Here is a 27,979-nt window from a genome sequence, read left to right on the forward strand (position 1 = left end):
CTGGGATAATTTTATTTATTTATTTATTTATTACATTTTATATCCAGCTCTTCCTCCAAGGAGCCCAGAGCGGTGTACTACATACTTAGGTTTCTCCTCACAACAACCCTGTGAAGTAGGTTAGGCTGAGAGAGAAGTGACTGGCCCAGAGTCACCCAGCAAGTATCAAGGCTGAATGAGGATTTGAACTCAGGTCTCCCTGGTCCTAGTCCAGCACTCTAACCACTACACTACACTGGCTCTCCTACAACTAATGGAAGTTATTTATTTATTTTATTTTATTTGTATACTGCCCTTCCAAAATGGTTCAGGTTGTAGTACATAGGGGATCAAAGATCAGGAACTAGGAAAAGTACTGGATGTTTTATCTTATTTATTTATTTATTTATTTATTTATTATTTCTCTGGGTAAACCACCCTGAGCCATTTCTGGTAGGGAGGTTTAGAAATCGAATAAACAATAACAATAATAATAGGAAGAGGAGGGTCCCCTGCCCCTACTCAAACCAGAAATCTTTCCCCAGAAAAGAAGAAGAAAATTAAAGTTCCTCCAGCTGGACAAAATGCTTTTAAAGTGCATTTTTACCCTTTTGCCTTCCAAAGGACAAGTCCTGGGATGCTGAATAAACCATTTTGGTACTTATCAGAAGTGTCTGTCTATAAAGAAAACTCTTGCAAGCAGACAGGGAGGAGGGACAGACAGAGGGAGGCGGCGGGGGAGCTCTGCTGCGCAGGATAGGACGCGGTCTTTGGCTCCTGAGTTGCTAAATGGCCACCCTTGACCAGGGACTTTCTCCTTCTCCTGCCCGGTTATTTCTTTTAAAATGCCATTAATTAAGGCGACGGCGCTGATTGGGCGGCTGCTGGCTCCCAGCGGGCCCCTCGCTGCAATATAATGGGCGACTTGGGCAGTGATTAATATCCCGCCCCCGGTCAGGGCACCGTGCGGTGCCAGCTGGCTCCCGAACGAGCGAGCTTCTCCAGCAGGATGAGCCTGTCTCTCCGCCAGCAGGGAACAGGCGAGGGGGCGCAGCGCGGCCGCCGCCACCACCACCCCATTCCCTGATCCAAACCTAGCGAGAAAAGAGGGGAGGCAGGCACACCTCTCCTCCCCAGTCCACGGACAGCCACGCCAGATCAAAGCGGGAGGGAGGCAGGCAGGGCTCAACTGGGCTCAAGAGGAGCGCGTGGAATCGGCGAAAGCAAGAGAACCGGATCCGAGACCGGAGGATCTGAGACGGGCTCCTCCGGTCCATCCCCGACAAGCGCAGGAAAGTGGGAGCTCGCCTCCGGTTCTCAGAGGGAGCGCGCAGAGTTTCACAGATGGATCCCTGCGCTTGGTAGAGCACTGAGAGCTCGAGGTGGCACAAAAGCCGCGCGGCGCGCTCAGTGCTGCTTCGACGCAGCCTCCAAGTCCGAGGAGAGGCGCAGAAAGTGAAGTCGTCGGCCGTCTGCTTTCCCACCTGGGCCGGCGCGAGAGCGCGTGCCTGCGGACCCCAGAAGAGGGCGCGCGGTGTTCCCTGGGGGCGTCTAGAGCGGAGTGAGCAAGACGCCCCCACACGGCCCCCTCCCTGTGCGAAGGGGCGCACAGTTCCCTCCCAGGCGAGGCGCAACAGCGGCCAGCGCAGATCCCGGCAGGGCCAAGGCTGCTCCGACGCACCGCGCCTGCCATGAGTGTGGCCCAGGGCGCGCAGCTCTTCGCCGGCTCGGCCGACCTGCCGGAGAAAGCGATGGCCGAGCTCAAGTCCCTGAGCGGCGAGTCTTACCTGGCCCTGGCGCAGAGCTACAACCAGACGGCTTTCGCCTACAGCGCGGTGCGAGCCGGCGCCGGCGAGGCTCCCCGTGTCTACCCCGGCGGCGCGGGTGGGCTGGATTTCCACGGCATGCCGCTGGGCAAGTCCGCGGAGAGCAGCGGAGAGCAAAGCGGCGACGAGGACGACGCCTTCGAGGGCGCCAAGGCGGGCAGCCCGGCTTTCGAGCGCGACGGCAAGCTGAAGGCGGGCGGCGCCCTGGGGACCAAGAAGCCCAAGGAGCAGCGCTCGCTGCGGCTCAGCATCAACGCCCGCGAGCGGAGGCGCATGCACGACCTGAACGACGCGCTGGACGGGCTCCGCTCGGTCATCCCTTACGCGCACAGCCCGTCGGTGCGCAAGCTCTCCAAAATCGCCACGCTCCTCTTGGCCAAGAACTACATCCTCATGCAGGCGCAGGCCCTGGAGGAGATGCGGCGCCTGGTGGCCTACCTCAACCAAGGCCAGACGCTCAGCACGCCCATCCCAGCCACTCTGGCTCCTTTCGGACAATCGGCCGCCGTTTATCCTTTCACGGGCACCGCGTTGCCCACCTGCCCCGAGAAATGTACTGCCTTTCCTGGGGCCACCTCCGGCCTTTGCAAACACTGCAACGAGAAACCTTGATTTTAGCATCGTGCCCTCCGGACACACAAACAGAAAGGCTTCCCTTTTCATTTCATCAGCCCCGCCTTCTTATCCTCAGTTAAGTTGCTTTTCTTCTTCGGTTTCCCCCCCTCCCCTCCTCTTCTGGAGGCAATTCGGATCCTTTCCTTTAGTTCCATCACGCTCCACTTCTGCACTCTTCTCTCTCCCCATGCGCCTTGGTTTAATCATCACGCCTTCTTTCTTCAAACTTTTTCTAGAGATTCTGGCTTTAACATTGCTGTTTTCTTCTTCTTCTTCCCTGAGCTCTCTCATGGATTAATTTTGAACATAACTTTTTCCCCTTTAATTTTCATTTTGAGACTGTTTTATTCCGGGGTTTTGAAATATACTTCTATACTCAGAGTCACAAAAGTGGGAGGAGGTTTTGGAAAGCACATTTCAATGAGGTTTCCTCTGGAATGAACAGACTTGTGTACAAACTATGCAATGTTTACAGAATGCAAAGTGACTAAAATGGAAGATCTCGCTGCAGTCTGCCCCACCATTATTGGCAATATCTTTATCCAAAATTGAACAGTCACCTGATTATTTTTGGGGAGGAGTGGTGCTTGTAAAAATACATTAATGTGGCTTAATGGGTTGACCAACATTTATTTTATAGATATATATATATTTCAACTTTGAACCCATTCTTGCACTTGACTACAGTCTTTTGATTGTACACTGTTGCCTGCTCTCCTTCTATTTATTTTATTTATTGCCTATTTCTCTGCTTTGGTTGGGCAACTTTCCAAAGTCGGCCATGTATCTCGGTATACAAAAATTAAAATTCACTTGGCATATTTATATGTATTTATAATAAATAAAAAGGACATCAATCAGCTCGGGTTCTGTCCTAAATCTTTTGCAAGACCAGTTGGCGTACACCTAGTCTGGGAAGAGGTCCTGTTTTGAAAGTGAGGGCATGAAGCTGAACAAGTCTTGCATCTTCCTCATAAATATTTAGGGCATGATTCCATCAATGTTAAGCATTTTTATATACAATTTGTTTTAGAAGGAGTGTGTTTAAAAGGAGAGCGAGTTCTTCCGTTTAAATTGATGAAAACTGACTGTAATTGTGTACGTAGGAATCCAGTGGATCCCCTTGAATGCATTGGTTGAACTGTGTGGACCTTGTTTTCTGAGTAAACATGCATAGGATTGGGCTGCATAAGTGTGTGTCAGGATTATACTCATATTTATTTGACTTAAGTGTTTTTGGTCTCGCTGACTTAAGTGTTTCTGGATTGGAAGAAGATTTGCAGGGAAGTGAACTGTAGAATCTAGCTTTTTGCTTTAATGCAGCAGCTCATTCAGTCTTGCTTTCTAGTAAGTGTGTGCTTAGCATTGCAGCCTTTGGGGAAAATATGACAGTGGAGTTTATTAAGTCACTATGTTTACTATTGCAGTGTCAAAAGCAAATCCATTGTAAAACAATATTTAACTGTGCAAACTACAAAAATCCAACATAAGTACATTTAAGTGAACTTGCCTCCTTGTATATTGATGAAAAGTTGGATTAGGTGGTTTGTGGGTAGAAAGCAATGTGTAGTTTCTCATTGTAATGAAGCTAATGAGAGCATCAAAGATTTTAACTTGTTGGATTTGCAGAGTTGATCGATAGAGGCTTATAACTCCACTCTGCAGGTTATCTAGAGCAAGAGGGAAATGGATTTAAATCCAGAAAGTACAAAGTACCATAGCATTGTTGCAGGGGCGTAGCTGGGGGAGAGGGGGTCCGTGCTGGCTTCTCTCCCTGGTGGCCCCTTTGATGAGAGATGAGAAAATAGGGAGGGGTGGAGCTCAGGGGCCCTCAGAAGCTGGGGGTCTGCATTCTTTGAACTCATCCACTCAATTATAGCTATACCCCTGCATTGTTGGATAACAAAGAATGTGATCCAGTGGGCTATAGGAAAGGTTGTGCCGTCAAGTCGGTGTCAACTCCTGGAGACCACAGAGCCATGTGGTTTTCTTGGTAGAATACAGGAGTGGTTTGCCATTGCCTTCTCCCACGCAATGTGAGATGATGCCTTTCAGCACCTTCCTATATCACTGCTGCCCAATATAGGAGTTTCCCACAGTCTGGTAAACACACCAGCGGGGATTCAAACCAACAGCCTCCTTCTCTCTAGGCAGGTTGCTTCCCCACTGTGGCATTAGGTGGCTGTCCAGAGGGCTATAATGGTAAAGTGTGCAGTCAAGTCGATTTTGACTCCTGGCGCCCACAGAGCCATTGGTTGTCCTTGGTAGAGTACAGGAGGGGTTGACCATTGCCTTCTCCCTCTCAGTGTGAGATGATGCCTTTCAGCATCTTCCTCTATCGCTGCTGCCCGATATAGGCGTTTCCCATAGCCTGGGAAACAGACCAGCGGGGATACGAACTGGCAAACTTCTGCTTGTTAGTCAAGCACTTCCTCGCTGCACTACTTAAGGGCTATAGGAGGTTATAAACATGTGCACGGTTCCATGTCGGCGTGTACAAGTCATTGTATAATCAGCTGTGCAAAATAAGCTTTTGCAAAAGGCAGATCACCTGGATGCAGCCTAGTTCAGTGCAATTGTTGCATTTTCTTGCAGCTTTGTTGTACTTTACCCAAAAGTTACTATGTCTCTAGGATTTCTCACCTACATAAAGCCTAGTCCAGAATAGAGCACCTGTAGCCCAATCCTATGCGTGTCTACTTGGAAATGACTTCACTTCCAGTGGCTTCACTTCACTAACGTTTACTAACAAGAGTAAATAAGTAGGACTTACAAGAATATGTTCTAAGGCTCCTTAGACTTTTGAGAGTTAATTTGATGAGACCAATACCTATATCTCATTGCAATTTAAGTCTATAATCCTGAAAACCTGGGTTTTTGTTTCTTTATTGAAGCTAATGTTGTCTCATTGATGTTGAGGTTTCCTTCCAAGTAAACATGCATCGGATAGGATCTATGCCTTGTTCTTGTACAGCTCCGTGGTTTTGCAGGTGCTTACAAAATACTGTATTTATTTATTGTTTTATTTATAGTTAAATTCATACCCCACCTTTCATTAAGAAAATCTCAAGGCTGCTCAAGGCTTACATCTCAAGGCTGGATAATATATTTTAAACACTTCTGAATACTTCCGCTTAACCAGCTTGTGTGTCTCAAGTTGCTTTGTAAATTTAGATATAAACTCTTTGGGCCTGGCTGGTTTGTAGAGCAGAATCCCTCTCCAGTAATTGTATAATGCATGGTATCAAATGCATCTCTTTGCAGCTAGTTGCTTGGGCTTAGAAGGGATTTTCTGGTGCTTCCACGGCAAAAGTAATAGAGATGCATTCTGTGATTTGTGCTGAGATAGGAGAAATCCCACCATTCAATGTCACAGCAACCACACAAATTGGTACAATGAAAGCCTCAGGGGCTTGATCTGTCCAGGACTATTTATGTTAGGGGTGGGGGAGTGTAAGTATTTAAGGTTATTAAACCAATTTCCATGGCTGTCGCAAATGTTATGCTAATTCGAAAAGGACTCATCGTGCCTCCAAAACCTACTTGTCTCCAGCATTTAATTTTAATTAATACACTTTTTTTCCCCCTAGGAGCCCTTTTTTCTTGTGTGTTTGCAAGAAGGAATGTGTGATTAACCCTCCTTCAGAAAGACATATGGTTTCAAATTGGTTTCTTCTCATTTCCATTTTAATTTCTTCATTTTATTTTTCAGAAGGGTAGCTTATCAGTGTTTCCCCCCTCCTTCCTAAAGCCACACTAAAACAAAACACAAAAAAAACTGGTGGTGGGAGTGGATCTGATACTTCTGTGCAAAATAAATGATAATCATCATTTTCAATATAGCAGACTGATGGGATGCCAGAAAGGGCTTTAAAAAAAACAACAGAGGTTTAATTTAGAAATGAATCATGATGTTCAGATAAACATTTATTAATTCAGCCTCAGAGCCCTAGAAATGGAGTTAACTGGGATTATTTAAATGCAGAACAGTTTAATTGTTCTTCTTCCACAATCAACGAAAAAGCTGCAGCATAAAAATGTGTTAAGTACTATTTTAAAAAGAAACAAGCTCCTTTTTCCCCCCAAATTGGAGACTTTCACTAATAACAATGGGATTTATAATTGCTCTCTTTTTAGATAATAATGGCTGAAAAGCTTGACTTCTCCTAGAGTTACCAGCTTATGAAAGAGTCTCATAGTCTTATAAGAAGTAAGAGATGCTGCCTGGACAGAGGTAAATGGGCTTTGCCATTACGTTATTGCATCCAACATGTATATTACGTTCTGTTTTTAGGTGGTTGGAGGACATGATCCAGCCAAAGTTAAACAGGATAATGGTGCAGAACCACTGAATGTCCTATTTGCTCAAAATTATGTCCTATTGTATTCCGTCAGGCTTACTCTCAGGTAAATGGGCATAGGATTACAAACCCAATCCTTATTTTCAGTGGGCGAGTTAAAGACATGAGTAGCATTTTTTCCCCATTAGTGGGACTTAGGGTGCTTTGTTTGGGGGGTGGGTTGTGCCCAAATTTTCAGGACAGGAAAAAGCTGTTTGTTTTAACTTCGCTCATTCCCCACTAAACTGTTTTACAATTTGAGGAAAACATGGAGGTTCCAACCCGCATAATGCTAAAGTGAGATGGCGGCTTAAGCGAGGCTTAACGCTTCCTCCAGTGGCCAGTTACTTCCCGTCTTTTTCCCATTCCAGCCCAGCCCAGCAAAACTGATGGGGAGTTTCTGCAGATTCGTGGGTGCAGGAGCACCCTTCCACCTGACAAATGTACCCACCCCAGCCCAGTGAAATTTGACAGAGGCTTGAAAACATGCATGCTTCGGCTGACATATTGCACAAGGGTACATCAGCCCAGTGATGTTGCTTGCCTGCATGCAGATTGCACAAATACACAAACTGCCACCTGGTGATACACAAGAGCATGCCCACTTGAAATATTGGACTTACTCTTGTGTAATGTTTGCACTGCTTGTGTGCGCACACAATGCTGCTGGGCTAGCGTAGCTTTGCGCAGAATGTCCACTACCAAGGTAACCTTCTTTCCCCGAGGCTGCAGTAGTGCTCTCAAATGGCTATACTCTGCCTTAGTCCCATCCAAGTCGCCTTGTGGTTTTTCAAATAGAAAAGCAGGGTATAAATGTGATGTTAATAAATATTAGTAATAAAATCAGGTGGAGTAAGCAGAGGAATGAAATCTCTGGGGAATCTGAATCTGTTTTGAAATAGAAGTGGAACACTTTCGTTAAACTTAATTAGCACAGAAAACAGTATTTAGCATTAGGTAGCAGTGTGTTCTGGGTTACAGTGGATGTCTGATATTGGGGTAATATCAACATTCATGTGGTTGTAAATGTTGATAATCCCAGATTAAGTTTGTAAATGCTCTAAAAGTGAGATTTTCCTACTGTTTGGACATTAACCAGCAAACGCTAACAATCGTATTTGACATTTGCTGGTGTTAGTCGGGAAAAATGCAGAGATAAAATTACAAATTTATTTAAAAGAAGTTATGGGATGTAGCAGCAACTGCTCTCTGAGCTGTTATTGATACTCCTTGTGCATGCTTATTTAGAAGAGTAACCTCCACTGGAGTAGAGGATTTTCTTCTATGCAATAGTATTAAGATTCTGATCCCAATATATTTTTGGAAATCTAGTTTATGGTTGTGGATTTGCATTTTAAACACACACACACCAGCAAGTACAGAAGAACCTTGATTTCCCAGACCCCAATATTCCAGATTTTCCAGTTAGCATTTACGGAACTGGAACCGAGAGTTCGGCCATTTTGCTTCCTCATTCTGCTCTCGGCTATTGTCCTGGGCGTATTCCTTGCAAACTCGGGCAGAATAATAACTTTCTGTGTCTCAGACGGTTTTGTAGGTAGTGTACAATCTTCTTTGTTCCTTGCCTTCTGTGTCCCAAAAGCTGCATGTTCTATGTTGATAACTTATCTTAGTAACTCTTGTGACCATGTCCTTTTTGCATTGATTTTCTGAAAAGTTGCCTAATCTGGACTGAAATTCCCCCAATTTCTCTGTATATCAAACCGACATATGCAAGCTTTTGAAATAGACAGAGCTTTTTCTCAAGCAGAATGGAAAGGCAGATCATTTTCAAGCATATATCTGATGCGAGCAGTCAGAGTGATCCCGACTATGGAGCTGGCCTCCAACATGGACATTCTTGTTTGATTAGAAGTACAGTACTGTTTATTTTGGCAACAGATATTTTGGCCAAGATCCAAAGAGCTACTTAGGCAAGCTTAAGGGATTGTGCAAGTCCTTTAGGATTGTCCACTTGTTTTCCCTTTGAATAACAGACTCACCACCACCATTTTATGAACTGCTCATTTGAAGTTCTGCTTGGGTTCAAAAACAGCTTGGCATGTGGGATTTTGTATCTGAGGAATATAAGTCCACCTCCTTGGTCAACTGAAGTTGGGGTCAAACCTGGATGTGATGAGAAATGCATTCTTGCATTTTCATCTTAATTTTTTAAATAGTCACAAGGGTGTGTGATCTGGATCAGGACCAAAGCGGGTAGAGATTAACCCTTTCATCCTGCACCGTATTCTTGATAGAATTCTCTACCCCACACCAGATACTCTATTTGCGCTCTCCAGCGCAGAAAAAACTTAGATGCAAACAGCTTACCTTCTTAGTGGTGGCCTCTGATCTCTGAAGTGCCCTCAAAGAAGAGTTTTCCCATGCTCCCTCCTGGGGGGGGGGATTTAAACTACCTTAAAACTGTTTGTTTAAATATGCTTTTTAATGTCTGTTATTATAGTTGGTATCTGGTGGCTTCTTTATTTATATATATTTTTATTAATGTTCTTGCACATTTATTTTCAACTGATTTAGATAATTTTTACGCATTTTATGTTATCTTTTTCCCCCTTGTTTTTATGTGAGTTGCCCCAAGCAGTATTATACTGGAGGGGCAGAATATAAATAAATAAATAAAATTTTAAATAAATCCCCACCCAACACAAATTGCTTCAGGGGGCAATTCATATTGGGGGAAATAGAATAGAGGGGTGGAAAGGGGTTAAACCCCTACTTTCTCCCCCCTCGCCACCACCCTTGTGTGTGATGATCCCATTTTGAAGATAGAGGAGCCCACACCCCTGCTATTTAAGAATAGAAGCCATCAGTGTGGTGATGCAGTTCTCTAAATTCCTCTGTTTCTAAATATGTATTTACTTGAATCCAAAACTAGGGTTTTTTAATATTAGAAATCAGGCGGTCATCTTAAATTCAGAGTCTTGTTCCTTTCGAGTAAATGCAGGTATAACCTGTATTTAACATCTGCTTTTTAAGGGGGTCATCTTAAATTCACTGTTGCCTTCGATTCGGGTCAATACGGGGGTGGTGTGTGTGTGGATTTACTTGCCGCACCAGAGTAATTTTGTGATATTGGTTATTCAGTCAGTCTTTCTGTCTTTACTGTGTGTTTGCTTGCCCAGTAAGTTTTAAGCTCTAATCAGATGTTCTACAAAAGGCACTCTCCATGAGTAGAGCACCTAAAATGGGGCCAGAAGTTAGTGACATTTTCTGAAGAGGTGAACGCTGCTTGGTGGAGACACAGGCTGGCACCTCCAGGTCACAATAGCGCCCACCAGCATGGATGCGAAGTTCACCTCTTCAGACACTGCTCTAAGCATGAGCAGGGCACTGACATGGATGACTGACAGGGCTGGACTTCCAGCTTTTTGTATAATGTCTGAAGCAGGCTTTAGCGGCAAGTTAAAAGGGACTCTGGTGCAGCTACAAAATTCTACTGACGCCGAGTTTGGAATTGATGCTCTTAGGCAGTGACTCACACCCTGATTCCTGAGTCCATTTGCTTTCAGGAAGGTCCCACTGATTTCAGTGGAACTTCAAAAGAGCATATGAACAGCCCCGCTGGATCAGACCCAAGGCCCATCTAGTCCAGCATCCTGTTTCACACAGTGGCCCACCAGATGCCTCTGGGAAGCCCACAGGCAAGAGGTATGTACATGCCCTCTCTCCTGCTGTTGCTCCCCTGCAACTGGTATTCAGAGGCATCTTGCCTCTGAGGCTGGAGGTAGCCTATAGCCTTCAGACTAGTAGCCACTGATAGACCTGTCCTCCATGAATTTGTCTAAGCCGCTTTTAAAGCCATCCAAGCTAGTGGCCATCATCACATCCCATGGCAGAGAATTCCATAGATTAATTATGCACTGTGTGGAAAAGTACTTCCTTCTGTTGGTTCTAAAATTCCTGGCCTTCAGTTTCTTGGAATGACCCCTGGTTCTAGTGTTGTGAGAGAGGGAGAAAAAATTTTCTCTGTCCACTCTCTCTGTTCCATGCATAATTTTATACACCTCTATCATGTCTCCCCGTAGTCACCTGTTCCAAACTAAAGAGCCCCAGATGCTGTAGCCTGGACTCATAGGGAAGGTGCTCCAGGCCCCTGATCTTCTTCGTTGCATGGAACCTTTTTCCAAGTAAGTACACTGAAGATTACAGGTATTTAAAAGATATGGAATGTATAAATTAGAAGTGAAGTCAAGGAAGCAAGACTGGAAGGAGCAGGCAACAGATAGCATTGAAGAAGTCTAGCTTCCAAAATAGCAGAGTTGAATTGCCCAAGATGCATTAATATAATATCTCCGTTTTTATTTAAAATAAAATATTGGCAATAGGTTATAATTTTTTTAATTATTATTCGATTTATATACCACCCTTCCTAAAGTGGCTCTGGGGTGGTTTACACTAAAATCAGAAACACATAACAATTAAAGTAAGAATTCATTTTTAAAAGCAGATTAAAATTAAAACTAGATATTCAATAATTAAAATTATTTTTAAAATATTATTACTATTATTCAGAGTAGTTACCACTGTTCAGCAAAGCATTAGAGGTATTTAAGTTTGGGGTAAAAAGATGACCCTTCTGCCAAGTGTACAGGAGTCTACAGATGCACGCACACACATACACATTTTTGTGTGAATGTGTTCATTTTAAAAGCAAACCTGGGTAAAGGCCCCTTCCAAATGCAGAGTACAGACAGGAAGTGTACTACTGTAGAAGCATGAAACATATTAAGCATTGAACAGAATGAATAGCTGTGTGTGTACAGATCTCCACATGTGTACACTGTACACAGATTGAACATAACGTGTGAATAGCAATTCCATCACTGTTGCAAATGCAACAAGGAGCATCTTCTGTGTTGTGTTACATTCAGGCCTTTTTTCCTTTTCCCATCCCACTTCCCACCTTAACTATTTTATAGGAAGCTTACAAATACCTCTTGCCTTTGGCAAAGGTTTGCTTCTCAGTGAGCAGGTAGGGACATTCTTCTAAATTGGATGAGAATGAGTCACACACTACTTCCGTTGGGCAGGCTTGTCACTTAACATTCATGGGCTGGTAGCTTGCTTGCAAGGTTGTTTGGTAAAGCCCTTGGTGGGCTGGTTTCCTTTTTCCTTTTCATGGGGCTCAGCGCTCTTGGTTGTTGCAGAAGCTTAAAAATGCAATGCAGAGCTGGCTAACGAACAAGAAGTAAGAACACAACCAAACGGGTTGGCCAGGTCACCACCAACTGCCGTTTACAGTCACTCTGTAAGAGTGAAATGATGGGGAAGTACGTTGACGGGTGATGGAAGTTGACCTTCCATGTCGCAAAAAGGGGTTTCAGATCATGCAGTGGTCCTTTCTGATTTGCCTTGGAATTTCAGGGCTGTCCTTTCACCATACCCTTAGGGTTGCTGTGGGGTTGCAGTTCAGGGGTGGCTCCCATGCTCTGCATGCAGGAGGTCCAGACTCCCAGGTTCAGTCCCGGACATCCCCAGGGAGGTGTGAGATAGATTTCCACCTGGACAGACACTGATAGTCAGTGTAGACAATACTGAATTAGATGGACCAGTAGTCTGACCTGGTATAAGGCAGCTGCATATGTTATTGGCTGGACCCATACAAGCAACTTTGCCAAGATTCTTGATTCTGAAAGCAACCCTTTAAGAGCAAGGAGAAAGAGGACCTCAGTTCCTCTTCCCTATATCGGTGCCATTCTCAAAAGAGCTTCTTGATACAGATTTTTTTGGCCCAATAAAGGTAAAGTGTGCTGTCGAGTCGGCGTTGACTCCTGACGATCACAGAGCCCTGTGGTTGTCTTTGGTAGAATACAGGAGGGGTTTACCATTGCCATCTCCCGCTCAGTATGAGATGATGCCTTTCAGCATCTTCCTCTATCGCTGCTGCCCGATATAGGTGTTTCCCATAGTGACTCTGGGAAACATACCAGTGGGGATTCGAACCAGCAAACTCTGGCTTGCTGGTCAAGTCGTTTCTCGCTGTGCCATTAGGTGGCTTTGGTCCAAGAACTCCTCTGATAATTACAGATCCAGTGATATTATATGGGACTAGATGAAAGAACTGGAAGTTTTTAAGTTTCCCATGCTGGACCTGCAATGACCTTTTATTTTAACTTGTATGCTAGTCAAACATACGAAGCTATCTTCTGTTGAGTTAGACCCATGGTTCATCTAGCCTAGAGATTGTCAACTAGCAGTGACTCTGGATCTTTTCCAGCCCTACCTAGTGGTTCCAGGGATTGAACCTGGGATCTTCTGCATGCGAAGCAGGTGCTCTGCCACTGGGCTATGGGCTCTTTGCTGATGAAGTTGGCCTTCTACAGTGTCAGACCACTGGTCTGTCAAGCTCAGTACACTGACTGGCAGCAGCTCTTCAAGAGGCTGTTCTCTTGCACAGCCTAACCCAATCTAGGGAAGCCCAGCCTGGGTTAGGTTGGGCATGAGAACCGCCAGGATTGAGTGTCTCCTCGGGCTTCATTTAGCCCATGGAGACCCAGAGATGGGCGCCTAGAACGTGTGGGTGCATTGAGGGATACCCTGAGGCTGGGATTTATCCGGAGCTTCACACTGCCTAGTGCAATGGAGGATCATTTGTGACCATAGTTCACGTTCCCAGCAATGATAGATGCATCATCTGAGGAAAAGGTAAGCTTGTGCAGCCTTCCCTCTACCCGCCCAGTGGTATGGATAGCTCCCAAGGTTTCAGGCAGGAGTCTTTCCTAGCCCTATTTGGAGGTGCCAGGGATTGCACCTGAGACCTTCTGCATTCAAAGCAGATGCTCTACCACTGTGAGCTACACCTCTTCCCTTTTCTTCCTTGGCTAAAAGATAACAGCCCCAAAAATGTATTAAGGAAAACCACACAGTATGCAGAGAAGGGTGTTATCCATTGTACTTGCCTTGAGAATGTTATGTACTTTGCTGCCAGCAACCTTGTTTGTTTTTAAAGGACATAAAGGTGTCCTTAAAAATGCTGTAGAGTGGGTATATTTTTATAACCACTATACAGCATTTCAGTATAGGGGGTTATTGTTACGTTGAGTATGTTGCCTTTCAGCTCAGAAGCTCTCAGCTTACCAGTTTGAATTGGAGCAACCAGTTCTGTCCACACAGCACTAGTTGTGAGCAAACCAACCGAACAAACATGTCCACACAAAAGTTGTAATTGTCCAGTTAAAACACACACACACACACACACACTTGAGGCCCTGTATCACTTCTTTCCTGCCCTCACTCTTCAATGAATGTATTGAGAGAAAGGTTCTAAGGAAATTGAAGTTAAAGATGTAGACTTCTTCGCTTCCCTAGTTACAGGACAAACTTCTATTTTTACTTCTAAGAGGGTGTTTGGTTTTGGTTGGTTGGTTTTTGTTTTTTGTTTTGCTTTTAAGAGATGTATTTTTAAAATCAGAGTGAGATATGCAATGTTAAACTCTTAACTAGCAAACACAAGAGACAAGAAAATACTTGATGTCTTGATAGAATTAGCATTTCAATACCAACAACTGAATATGTAGGTGATACAATCAAAAAATCCCATCTAGCATTAAATGCTCTTAAGACCCACTGCTTAACTTTGGTTAGATCGTACTCTTGGTTTGTATTTAATTTGTTTATTAATGATGGCTTTCTCTTTCAATTTAACTGCAGAAAATTCATTGAATTGGTGCTTTATAAATGGATAACATTGCTTAGTAATCTCATCTTGAAAACCTTAATAACCACCATTGTTGAATAGCTTTGGAAAGATAAGCACAGCAATAGATGAAACTGTTTTAATAACTGCAGCTAAGATATCAGAAGAAAGAAAGACATTAAGAGGAAAGCCATTAAAGAAAAATGAGTGTTGGGGATTTGTGCTTGGTTTGAAGTATAATGCAAACCAGCAAATCTTCCTGATGCAGGTTTTAACAGCTGATGAGATAAATTTTGATTATCTGTTATTGATAGTAGAGTTTCATGGGGGAACACATCTTCACTTGGTCTACTTTTAAAATACAATTTTTCTGTGGAATTGCTTTATTCTGTTGCAAGTGTTTGAAATGGAGGCTGGCAGGGATCCACAAATCTAGACTTAGCTCACTAGCCAGCCTTTATTTATGGTCGCCACCAATCTCTTCTCTTCCCTCAGATCCTTTTCTGGCCCATGGGCAGAGAGCTTAGGAAAGAAGCAGGTCTTTGGTAATTTGTGCCGGGAGAAGGAGGTGGTAAGAAACTGTGGGAGCCCTCTCCTACTGTTCAGAAAGGACTCCTACTGTTTCTGACCTTCTCAAAAATAGCAGTGGAAATGAGACCTCGAGGGAAGAAAGCAGTGTGGTGCTGCTGGATGCCTTGCTTGCCAGAGGGCTGCTGGGGGCACTTACCACTGGCGAGCTGGCAAGTGGATTTGTAGATGCCTACAAATAGGCACTCTTCTGTCACAGTAAGTCTGCTTCTCAAGCAAAAGTGAGGCAGCTTGAAAAGGGTCCCTCATGAGGATCTATCCCCTAGGGCAAGGATTCTCAACATTGGGCCCCCAGATGTTATTGGACTTCATCTCCCATAATCTCCAGCCCCATTGGCCTTTGGCTGGGGATTATAGGAGTTGAAGTCAGTAACATCTGGGGACCCACCGTTGAGAATCCCTGCCCTAGGTTTAGACTGGTTGAATAATTGTTTCCCCTCTCAGGAAACCCTGGGAATTTGGGAGGGGCTGAAGTATGGAGCACAGCAAGTGGGAGGCAGAGAGGTGTAGCAAAATTGGGACAAAAGATGTCTTGAAACGGAACTGAATACATCAGAGGGGGTTTCGGGGGGGGGGCTTTTGAAAGTGTTGTACTGTCCCCTGCTAACTTGGCAAAGAGACACCTTTCAAAGTGGTGATTCTCTTATATTTAGCAGGCGGAGAGCAACTGGCCCTATCCAAACCTAGCACAACATCATCCCTCCAGTGGCTATTGTTGGTGTCTGCCTTGTGTTTCTTCTTGGACTGTGGGCCTTTTGGGGACTGTGAACCTTATTATTATTATTATTTGTAAACCACTTTCAAAATTTCTTATTGAAAAGCTGTATGTAAACAGTAGTGGAGCGCTTGATAATATTCTCTGCACCCTTGCCAGATTTCAGTTTCTAGGATTCTTTGAGGGAAGCCATGATGGTTGAATTGGCATAGAAGTAATACAGGAGGCCCTCATTTTTTACGGAGGTTACATTCCTAAAACCACAAATGCCAAAAGCTCGATATTGTAAACCTTACGCCTATAGGGAATCTTGGAGTTAGGTTCCGTAGCACATTTTAAAGTGCTAAAAATCACCAAAAAGTGGGGGGAAGTAGAATTAAGAGGAGTACAGCACAGTACCTTGAACCTTCCAGCTCCTCCAGTAAAAACTCCCCAAATCCTCTGAATTTCACCCAAAAAAGCCACCGAAAAATCCTCTAAATACCAGAGGGGAAGCCCCAACATGGCTCCATGCTGCCTCCAAGCCGGAAATAACACTTGAAGTGTGAAACCCATGTGCAAGAACCATAAATACCCAGAAATTATCCCTGCAACAATGGAAATCACATGTCTATAGCCCAACCATGAATAGCTGAAATGGCGATGGGAGAACCTGCAGAAAACGAGGGTCTCCTGTAAATCAATATGCAATATAATGTAGATATCCCCCACATATATTGGGGTGTGAGGTAGGGTTGGTTATTGAGTACCTTTCTGAACTCATGGGAGATCTTTATGGCTTTTGAAAATGTGTGTTGATCCCTTTACTCTGGTCATTTTCTGTATTGGGAATAGTTATAAGTTGGCAAGTGATTTAAGTGTATGACAGCTGAGGGTTTCTTTGGCTCTAGTGCATGAATTCAGGAATACTTTTCCCAGGGAGGCTCACCTAGAGGTGACTGTTTTGTCCTTGTAGCACCAAGCGAAGATGGTGCTTCTGTTCCTGGACCTCTTTAAGCATGGGCTGAATTCTTTTAAAATCTGCTCCGGCTGATGATATCTCTTTTTTAGTCAGTGGTTCTGTGTTATTAATTGCTCTTTAAATTGGAGAAGAGAGCATTTGCTGGAGGGAGGAGACAAACTGGACAAAGTCCTGCTCTTCTAATGCAGCCCAGATTTCTGCAGTGAACCCTCCAGAGCGCTGCCTTGAGGGCAGCTTGGAAGCTTCCACTGTTCACACAGAGCCATGGTGTGGCTAAAAAGGCCTGGTTGGCACTTCACAACATACGTTTGTTTGTTGGTTTGTTTGTTTAACTTGTATACTGCCCAAACTTTCGTTTCTGGGCGGTTAACAATAACATAAAAACAAAACAAATAATAAAAGGTTAAAACTGTTTAACGTTGGCATTGGCTCTGCACCTGAGAACGTGCAGCAGGATTTCCCACAGCACCAAGGGGTTCCTTGGCGGGGGGGGCGGGGTGGAGGCGAGAATCAGTATAGAAAGACTTGATTGCTTATTGGGTTTTGTTTTTGGCAGTGTCTGTGGTGGTAGCTTACTGTTGGTCAGTGCCTATTTGGCGGTGCATGTTGAATCTGCTTTTATCGATTAATAGCCCAAATGTTTGTGTTTTAATCTTTTTTTAATATCCCGCTCTTCTTCCAAGGAGCCTAGAGCGGTGTACTACATACTTAAGTTTCTCCTCACAACAACCCTGTGAAGTAGGTTAGGCTGAGAGAGAAGTGACCGGCCCAGAGTCACCCAGCAAGTATCAAGGCTGAATGGGGATTTGAACTCGGGTCTCCCCAGTCCTAGTCCAGCACTTTAACCACTATACCACGCTGGCTTTGATGGTTGCATTGATTTTTGACTGGAAGGCAAATCCAAGCAGCCACTAGGAAAGGATAAAGCCCCATTTGCATGTATTTTGCAATTCACAGTTATATGGATGTGCTCCATTGAAAGATGACACTCTGTGGGGCTGTTCTCACAATCAACAAAAATCGGGCTAGGAGAGCCTAGCCCGATTTTTGTTGATTGTGTAAACCAGGCAAGCCCGGCGGCTTACAAGCGGGTGACCCGCTTTGGTAGCCCTCCCTAAAGCCCAGGTTTGCGGAGCGAGCGCTCTGCAAATCCGGGCTTTCTGATCGTGAGTACCCAGGGCTCCCTCCCCACTCACCGCCCCAAACCGGGTCTCACTGATCATGAGACCCGGCTCCGTGTGTAGTTCCCTAGAATTTCTTAGTACAAACGGTAGCGCATGATGTGGTTGAAGCTACGGGTTCTGTTAATCATTACATGTGTTGTCATGGAACATAGGAAGCTGCTTTATATCCAGTCAGGCTATTGGTCCATCTGACTCAGTGTTGTCTACACAGTCATTTCAAGACCTCTTTTGTCCCAATTTTGCTACTCCTCTCCACCTCCCACTTGCTGTGCTGCATACTTCAGCCCCTTCCAAACTCCCAGGGTTTCCTGAGAGAGGAAACAATTATCCAGCCAATTTAGGCAGCAGCTTCTCCAAGGTTGCAGGTGGCAGCCTCTCCCAGCCCTACCTGGAGATGCCAGGGAGAGAACTTGGAGCCTTCTGCATGCAAACATGTGGATGCTCTTCGCAGAGCAGGCTAGCTGAGTGGAATATCTTACAGTGCTCCCACTGTAATCTCCCATTCAAATGTATAGTCAGCAGGGAGACAAGGAAGGGAAGCAGGGGAGAAATGAAGGCCACAGAAAACAGGAGGAGAATATACAGGCTGACCTAATGAGGAAAATTACTCCTAATCACGTTGGAATTAAAAGGACATGCTAGGCATTGACTAGTCCATTTAATTTCCATGGAGCTACTTATTCACAATTATTTCAGGTACAACTAATATGGGCTTGTCTGCAGTAGGATATGTGAACCAGGGGAGCAAGCCAAAGGTTTCACAAAAGGTAGGATTCAAGCAGTGATCTGGGTAGAGAAATGCTCCATAATTAAAAGTTTCCCAGATAAGTTTCCACTTCTATGCTTTTCCACGGAAAAATTTCCATTTCTAAAAATGCATTCTTTCCAGCAGGCCATGGAGACTTGTGTTCAAGGTGGCTTTTGAGGAGGGATCTGTATATTAAAATTTTTCTCTGCTTAGGGCTGCATTTTTGGAGTGGATGGTACCTTGAAAGTGGATTTTGCTGCTAAGGGACAATTTCTTTAAAAGTGGCTTAATGCACAAAACAATTTTTTAAATTACTTAAATCTGGTTGTTGTTTTTTTGTTGACTGTGGTCTCTTCACAGAGCATTACAAAGCAGAAAAGTTTCTAAATCCTGGTTAATACTGAAAAGACTGATGACAGTAATTTTGATAATGCAAATTTGTGATAGCTCTCTCTCTCTCTCTCTCTCTCTCTCTCTCTCTCTCTCTCTCTCTCTCTCTCTCTCTTAATCCCCTTTGGCATTTTGTTCAAGGGGGAGGGATGGAAAACAAAGGATTTATTATGCTTTAAATCAGCCATTCTACCATTATTTTTCAACCCGTTCCTTTTGTTTGGGTGTTTGTTTAAGGACCAAGGCATAAAGGTTCTTAGACTAGGATAGAAAATACCCTAAACCTAACCCAAACCACAGATACTGAGTCTGCGATTAGCGAGGTTCTCCTGTATTTCTCTTTAGACAGTGAGCCTATTTAGATAGTAACCCCTGGTAACTTGGCAAAGAGGCACCTTTTTAACATGGTGATTCTCTTTATTTAGCAGGGGCAGAGCACCTGGCTCTATCCAGGCCTAGCACAGCATCCCTCCAGTGGCTGTTGTGACCCCTTTGGGGACAGGGATCCATCTTACTTGTTTATTCATTCATTCATTTATTATTTCTCTGTATAAACCGCTTTGGAAACATCTGTTGAAAAGTGTATATCAATTTTTGTGTTTGGGGCAGGGGAGCAGCTTCTTGATCCTTTTGATGCAAATAAATAGACCCTTGATGATCAGGATTCGTAATCTCAGGGAAAATGTATTCAGCACATGCCTCTGCAGACAAGTGGCTATTGGGTGTCTAGTTAGTTGACATGCTTCTGTTCTTCTCACCCTCCTTCCACCCACCCGTTTGCCATCTATGGATAGCGAACTCCTGAACAGGGATTGTATCAGGCATCTTCCTATGAGTGCAATCTATCAATAAGTTATCTTGCACAAGCCTCATTGAAATGAGTGAGCACCATTCAGGAGTGAGCACGGTAGTTCACTTCAGTTGCAGAGACATTTTGTTGGGATTATTTGGAGGAACTTCATAGTGGTCTGTGACCAAGGGTGGCTTAAAGGTAAAGCGTGCCATCAAGTCGAAATCGACTCCTGGCGACCACAGAGCCCTGTGGCTGCCTTTGGTAGAATACAGGAGGGGTTTACCATTGCCATCTCTCTGTGCAGTATGAGATGATGCCTTTCAGCATCTTCTATTGGCTCACCCAGTTCCATCATCCAGGGGTTTTCAGACTTGAGTCTCCAGATGCTGGACTACAATTCCCATCATCCCCAGCCCCAAAGGCCATTGTGGTTGAAGAGAGGGGTTGTAGTCCACCATTGGGGGATGCAAATTTGAGTCTGGGTGAGGCAATATCTAGAGACCCAAATATGAGAACCCCTGCTTTAGTCAGTAACATGCCTAACAACCCAATTAATCAAGACTGTTTTTCTCCCTGCTACTTATAGGCAGAATCCCTTGGGAAGTTCTCCTGCTCTGCTTCCAATTGTTGCAATGGCAATTGGGCAGGTGACCTTCCCTAGTAGACTGTGCTTTTTTTTTTACAGTAAACAACAAACAGATTGACCTATACCAGATAAAATGAGAAAACAAATATGAGAATCAAATATGATGCAAAAATTCTGGTTTTCTCCATTGTCGCAACTCTTGTAAATCTATTTGCAGTCTTTCTGTATCTGAATTTTTAATACCTCCAGAGGATGATCTATTAAAATTAACTGTGTGAAAATTGAGAACATCTGTTTGGAGTTACAGTTAAATACTCATGTAAACACTTTAAGTGGCTTGGGAAATGTATGCATTGGATTTCCATTTAATAGAACTGAATTCCACAGATCGACTAATGAGTACAATCCTTTTGGCCTTAAGTATCTGAAAGAAACATGGCTGAGGAACAAGCATCACCACAGTTTTTCCCTCCAAGCCCACTTTTGTCTAAAGTAATGAGGCCATAGTCAATTGCTTCCCAAACGCGTTGTGATTTGGTGTGACGTACAGCAAAGCTCTGCAGATCCGTTTGGACTGGCTGCGTTATTTTAATGAGACGCAGGCAAATCTGGGGTTTCTTTGGCCGCAAACTGTAAGATGCAAAGCAGAACGTGAAATGTTTGTTGATTGCCACAAGGCAACTGACATTATAGATTTTTATCGCCACCATTATATGGCATAAAATTTTGCCACGCGGGGAGATATTCCTCTTCCTCTTCCACCTCCCCCGCCACTGCAAGCGACACCAAAGTTGTGAAACTGAACAGGAGAGCATATTTTTGCATTTCTGTGCTTTTAATGTATAAGGATGTCTGCGGCGTTTTCAGGTTGCCCTGCTTGCGGAAGGGGGAGGGAGGGCGGAGTGGGATGAGGTGGGGGAAGGGAACCCATCAAGCACCAGAACCTGCATGTTGTCCCCCCAAAAGGTCACTGTCTTTTGGGCGACATCACCAGTAGGGACCCACCAGCCTCGGCTTGACAGAGGATAAGAAATGACAATGAGGCAAACTTCTCTCTGCACAAAGCGCTAATCACACTAATGGTGTCCTTTAAGACTTCACGTAAGGTTGAACTTCTCCAGAGACTGTAGAAAACGTTTTCCACTTCTTTGGTGATAGCTGGGGAAGGACAAACTGTCGGTGCACGTATTTGCCCCAAAGCAAGTTGCAGGTCAGTTGGTCTTGGGGCGGAGGGCCAGCGAGAGGCAGGACTAAGTGGTGTGGGCAAATATATTTGTGGCTGTGAATGCAGTACTGTGAAATATAATATTAAAGAAGCCTGCGTTGACACACAAACCCATATTTGTGCGTAGATGGCCATGCATAACTAAGAGTGCCCCACTCTTTAAGTTCTAAGCACACTCTTAATATGCTTACAGCGAGGGTTCTCAGCCTTGGGTCCCCGGGTGTCGTTGGACTACAGCTTCTATCATCCCCAGCTGCGCCAAAGCCATTGGCATAGCCATAAGAACAAAGGAAGCTGCCATTGGTCCCCTGTCCATGTTTGACAAGGGTTCTCAAACTTGGGTCTCCAGATGTTGGACTACAATCCCTGTTATCCCCGTCACAGTGATCTTTGGCTGTTGTGACTGTGGACGATGAGAATTGTAGTCCAACAACAGCTGGAAATGCCAGTTTGCGAACCTCTGGCTTGTGGCATTCTTAATTAGCAGGGTCCCCTCTTTGGTTTCCTTGTTCCTTTGAGCATGAGGACCTCTCCCTGCCCCCACCCAAGTGAATCCAGGAACTCTTGCATAAATAGAAAGTGGATGAGGAAGTGCTTTATGCCTGAACTCTGGCTTATATTTACTTTTATTATATTTTGCTATTCTCCCCATCTCACCCCCCTCTCTCCCACACACACACGTTTTAACATAACAGCCCTGCTGGATCAGGCCCAAGGCCTATCTTGTCCAGCATCCTGTTTTGCACAGTGGCCCACCAGATGCCTCTGGGAAGCCCACAGGCAAGAGTTGAGGGCATGCCTTCTCTTCTACTGTTGCTACCCTGCAACTGGTACTCAAAGGCATCCTGCCTCTGAGGCTGGAGGTGGTCTGTAGCCCCAGACTAGTAGCCATTGATAGACCTGTCCTCCATGGATTTATCTAAACCCCTCTTAAAGCCATCCAGGCTGTTGGCTGTCACCACATCTTGTGGCAGAGAATTCCATAGGTGAATTCCGTAGGTTTACACCTAGTTTGAGCTGAACTTACCTTAAGTATTACAATTGTCAAAGGTCAACCTTTAGGTGGCTGCCTAGAGCAGCACTTTGCAAAAGATCAACATCTTTTTGCCTCGGTAGCCAAGAGAAAGGGTTTGCTTCCTCTGCCCCCACCCTACCCCCACTTCTCCAGGATGCTGATTATAATTCTGAAGTACAGGAGCAGTTGGGGGGGGGGCTCAGCTGCAGAGCTGCTGTGGGAGGAAAACCCACAATCCCAACAGAAGGAGCTGGAAAAATGAGTAGTGGAATTGGATGTGAGCAGCAAGACTAGAGCTGGAAGAGGGTTATATTGGGGATCCAGCAGAAGGCACATCGGTGGGGACATGACCAAGATTGGGACCATCAAACCCAGCAGCTTCACTCTGCTTTGGGGAGCAGCTGTAGCTCAATAGTACCGCATGTGGAGAGGAGAGCTGGTTTTGTGGTAGCAAGTACAGGTGAAACTCGGAAAATTAGAATATCGTGCAAAAGTCCATTAATTTCAGTAATGCAAATTAAAAGGTGAAACTGATATATGAGACAGACGCATTACATGCAAAGCGAGATAAGTCAAGCCTTAATTTGTTATAATTGTGATGATCATGGCGTACAGCTCATGAAAACCCCAAATCCACAATCCCAGAAAATTAGAATATTACATGGAACCAAGAAGACAAGGATTGTAGAATAGAACAATATCGGACCTCTGAAAAGTATAAGCATGCATATGTATTCAGTACTTGGTTTGGGCCCCTTTTGCAGCAATTACTGCCTCAATGCGGCGTGGCATGGATGCTATCAGCCTGTGGCACTGATGAGGTATTATGGAAGACCAGGATGCTTCATTAGCGGCCTTCAGCTCTTCTGCATTGTTTGGTCTCATGTCTCTCATCCTTCTCTTGGCAATGCCCCATAGATTCTCTATGAGGTCAGGTCAGGCGAGTTTGCTGGCCAATCAAGCACAGTACACTGTATACTTTTCGGAGGTCCGATATTGTTCTATTCTACAATCCTTGTCTTCTTGGTTCCATGTAATATTCTAATTTTCTGGGATTGTGGATTTGGGGTTTTCATGAGCTGTACGCCATGATCATCACAATTATAACAAATTAAGGCTTGACTTATCTCGCTTTGCATGTAATGCGTCTGTCTCATATATCAGTTTCACCTTTTAATTTGCATTACTGAAATTAATGGACTTTTGCACGATATTCTAATTTTCCGAGTTTCACCTGTATGACTTGTCCCCTTAGCTAAGCAGGGTCTGCCCTGGTTGCATCTGAATGGGAGACTTGATGTGTGAGCACTGCAAGATATTCCCCTCAGGGGATGGAGCCGATCTGGGAAGAGCAGAAGCTTCCAAGTTCCCTCCCTGGCAGGAATCTCTCTCAACCCCTAGGGCTGAGAGAGATTCCTGCCTGCAACCTTGGAGAAACCGCTGCCAGTCTGTGAAGACAATACTGGGCTAGATAGACCAATGGTCTGACTCAGTATATCGCAGCTTCCTATGTTCCTATCTGCACTGAATGCAGGAAGCCCTAGGTTCGAGCCCAGGCAGAGCTCTAGGAACATAGGAAGCTGCCATATATATACCAAGTCAGACCATTGGTCCATCCAGATCAGTGTCTACACAGACTGGCAGCGGCTTCTCCAAGGCTGCAGTCAAGAATCTCTCATCTTGGAGAAGCCAGAGAGGATACCTGAAACCTGCTCTTCCCAGATGGGCTCCATCCCCTGAGGGGAATATCTTACAGTGCTCACACTTCTAGTCTCCCATTCAAATGCAACCAGGGTGGACCCTCCTTAGCTAAGGGGACAAGTCATGCTTGCTCCCACAAGACCAGCTTTTGTCTGAAACCCTTGAGAGCCGCTGCCAGTCAGTGTAGACAACCCTGAGCTACGTAGATGGACCAATGGTTTGACTCAGTATAAGGCAGTTTCCTATGTTCATGCAGTAGAGGGATAGGACGAAGCTTTGCCTGAGCCAACTCCTTTTGCATAATTTTGGATCACATGGAGCATTTTCAGACAGCAGGTTTACAGTGAGTTTACTGCGAGTTCGAAGTTGCAAAAAAAACGACACAAAAAGTGGATTTTTTTTAAACCCAAGATATAAATTGGGCTACATTCTAACGCACAATGAGAAACACGAATCTCATGTGAAGTGCTCTCCGGTTGCTCGCAGGGACTTCAGGGTAAATCTGGCCGATATGTTAACACCCTCTTGGTTCGAACTGACCACACACACACCCCGGTTCCGTCTGGAACACCAGTTCACGAATTTGGGGTTATGTTTTAGTTTTTTTGTGGCCATTTTTTTATTTTGCTGGGAGGGGAGAATTGGCCACCGTGCATTCACAGATAGTCTCTGCGAGGTCCTGGGCCATGCCAGACCTCACAGAGGCCATTTGCGCATGCACGACAGCCGCCATTTTGGCCGCCACACCACTTTAGGAAGGCCTGAATGGGCCAAAAATACGGGCCGAAGGCCGGTGGGGGGAGGGGGAACCTCCGCGAACCCCCCTCCCACTACCCCAAGGAACTCCCCCGGAGGGGAGATAAGGTTAAAAAGAATTGCAAAAAAACCCCTCAGGACTGAACCGGACCGGGGGTGGGTTCGAGGAGTGCCAACCGAACCAGGCCAGCCAGTTCTGTGCACACCTCTACAGCTAACTCGCTTAGGGATCCTGCAGCTTAGCCAGGGTTTGCAGCACGAGGGTGCCCTAAAACCAGGTTTAGTGCTCATGTGTCAGTGCCATGTGGCTCCACGCAGCACCTACATGCGAGTAGACTCCTGGCCAGTGCCGGATGGCTCCCCATAATGCAGTGTGCACTCACATGGTGCATTATGGGGGCTCCAGAGGCCACCCAGTCCCCCAATATCCCGGCTTCCAGTGAATGTCTTGGCAAGTAATCCACTCACCCACTATGAAGAGCAAGATCGTCTGCAGGGGAGGCAAGCATTTTAAAGCTTCCTCCCCTTGCCCCTTTAGAGCAATTTCTCCCATCGTGAGAAAGGGCTCTATATAAACAGGTATGACCAGCCTTAGGCTCTCCAGCTTCTGTTGGCCCACAATTCCCATCTTCACTAGCTGCACCAGGTTGTAGCCTTAACAACAGCTGGAGAACTTCAGGTTGGCCACCCCTCTGCTATAGCAATGGCAGGCCAAAGTTCCTCTGAGATGTTATTGCGGTGGTAGAAAGGTACAAACCCTGGCACATGACAGCAAAGTTGGCAGTCTGGAAAACTAGATTAGGAGTCTAGGCCCAGGCACTGGGCCAGCAATTACCCATCTCCTGCCTTTTTATTAGTTGTAGGGTTCCACAACTCCCACTTCCTGCAAACACAGGGGCTCCATGACATATGGGCAAATGAAGCCTTATATCCAGAATTGTGGGTGGTTGTTTTCCTGCCTGGAGATGGGGAGGCACTGCAAGTCAGTACAAAACAGCAAAGACTTAAATACAAGGAGCCTCACTGATTAAGTGGGATTTAATTTGAAATTATTTTCAAATGGGCTTGACAGTCATCCCAATGTGTCTTCATGGTTGTTGGCCAGAGCAATGGAATCAGGTTTACTTCTCACTGCCTAGTGGAAAGAGAAAGTGGCCAAAAAAAAAAAAAAAATCCTCTGTCCATGCAGCAGATGTCTGGGTTACTAAATGCTGTGGAGGCACTTTGCATGAAGTGTCTCCACACCATTAATGAGGATGTCAAGTGTGCAGATCTGTGTTTATCTGTATAAGGGAATTAAAGCCTTTGTCTCAGAGGTAGCTCACGTGAGGGAAAGAAAATGGTGAGTCATCCCTGCTAAGATGCCTGGGTGGGCTTCTCATAAAACTGTTCTGTATTTCTGGTAGATTTAAAATGCTGCCACCACCACCCCCTTATTGACAGAGCCCGAACTCCCCTGAGATTTGGGGGGAAACTCTCTTAATTTTGCTATTGGACAAATACCAAAAAAAACCAAAACAAAACCCCAACCTTCTACGTGTTTGCCTACACGTGAAGAGAAAGCTGATAGCTGCTGAGTGCTTGAGGATGCCTTTGCACCAGAGAAATCCCCTTTTCTGTTCCCCTCTTTCCTGAGTTAAAAACCCACTCTGGGAGGCTTGTAAAAAGAAAAGAACAAAAAACAGTATTATTCAATTTCTACAGACTGCTTCCATCTGAGGCTTTTAGCTTTAGATGCACTCAGAAATATTTGGTGGGTTACATAAATAGGTTGTCTTAGGCTTGAGTTTTAGGTTGCATTTAGGCATGCTTAGATGTTTACAGAGTCTTTTGCAACCTCCTAGATGGGTTGAGTATAGGCTAGTGTTTCTTATTTTAACTACACTGCAAGAATTGGTAAACAATAATAGAACAGTATCAGGGATATACAAAGCACTCACAAACAAAGAAATATACGTTTCTAACACAAGGTCTGACTACACAAACTCTTTCCTAGACTAAACTTCTCAAAGCCATAATCCTTGGCTCCTTCCCTTGAACTCACCAAACTCCAGATGAGAATCAAGCCTCTTGCAATCCTGTCCTCCAGGATCTACAGTCATCCTGCTGCAGCAAAACTCCATTGCTGCATGTTCTCTCCTTCTCCTCCTGCAGAGACTTCCTTTCTTCATCCCAGAATTCCCAGCAACAGCTCTCTAGGTCCCACCCACCTGGTGTACTGATTGGTTGAACCCTGGAGCTCACCAGCCTGTCATTCAAGACAAGGGTTCACTTCCTGTTAACTCTTAGAGGGAGGGGAGACTGGTCACTACAATCTGCAGAATCATCTGTGAGTAATTTTGTGGTTAACCATTTTGAGTGTTTAGCATAGGTGGAAAGGCAGGTTAAAAAAAAATTAATGGGGCATAGGAAAAGAACCAATCTTCTAATTCTCTTGCAACTGAGCTGTTTATGTGCTGGTATCTTTTTTGGTTTTCTGCTCTGTTTGGTAAATAAATAAAATATGACAAAGTAAATAAATAAATAAAATAAAAGTCAGCCATTCAGACCTGATGTACAGCTTGCAGAGAAGGCTGTGCCACTCTCTGCAGAAATGGCATGCAGGAATGGCATTTTGCATGCTCCCATACCAAACACAAAAACAAAAAATCATTCCATTTAAACAAAAAGCTGGCACATTGTGCAGAAAGATTCTGGCCCAGTGTGGTTCTTTCTAACTATCTCCTGCAGGAAGTTTGTTTTGCAAGTGAGCATTCAAAAGTATAATTGTGCACCTGCTGTCTGAAGTGGTATAGCCCATTTTGTCACCATCACCAACCACTATCATCACCCTACCCCTTCATTCCCATTACATTTTGCAGTATGTGTGTAGATCAAGGAACAACACTGTACCAAGTCGA

At 44.8% G+C, this 27,979-nt stretch overlaps 1 protein-coding gene and 1 long non-coding RNA gene across 2 annotated transcripts; both read left to right on the plus strand.

Moving 5' to 3' along the window:
* Positions 1–1,043: 1,043 nt before the first annotated feature.
* Positions 1,044–3,280, plus strand: BHLHE23 (basic helix-loop-helix family member e23). The gene has a single exon (XM_053248185.1). The coding sequence runs from the start codon at positions 1,671–1,673 to the stop codon at positions 2,415–2,417; it is 747 nt and encodes a 248-aa protein (XP_053104160.1). The 5' UTR covers positions 1,044–1,670; the 3' UTR covers positions 2,418–3,280.
* Positions 3,281–5,346: 2,066 nt separating this feature from the next.
* LOC128324690 (uncharacterized) lies at positions 5,347–27,294 on the plus strand. Its single transcript, XR_008307036.1, has 3 exons — positions 5,347–6,654; positions 10,807–10,908; positions 27,234–27,294. It is a non-coding gene; the product is annotated as an uncharacterized LOC128324690 (long non-coding RNA).
* Positions 27,295–27,979: the final 685 nt, after the last annotated feature.

Source organism: Hemicordylus capensis, chromosome 4, assembly GCF_027244095.1.
Source record: "Hemicordylus capensis ecotype Gifberg chromosome 4, rHemCap1.1.pri, whole genome shotgun sequence".
Classification (NCBI taxonomy): domain Eukaryota; kingdom Metazoa; phylum Chordata; class Lepidosauria; order Squamata; family Cordylidae; genus Hemicordylus; species Hemicordylus capensis.

Bases quoted from the DNA above. Each gene is read 5' to 3' on its own strand.
- BHLHE23 (XM_053248185.1), top strand. From the start codon at position 1,671: ATGAGTGTGGCCCAGGGCGCGCAGCTCTTCGCCGGCTCGGCCGACCTG.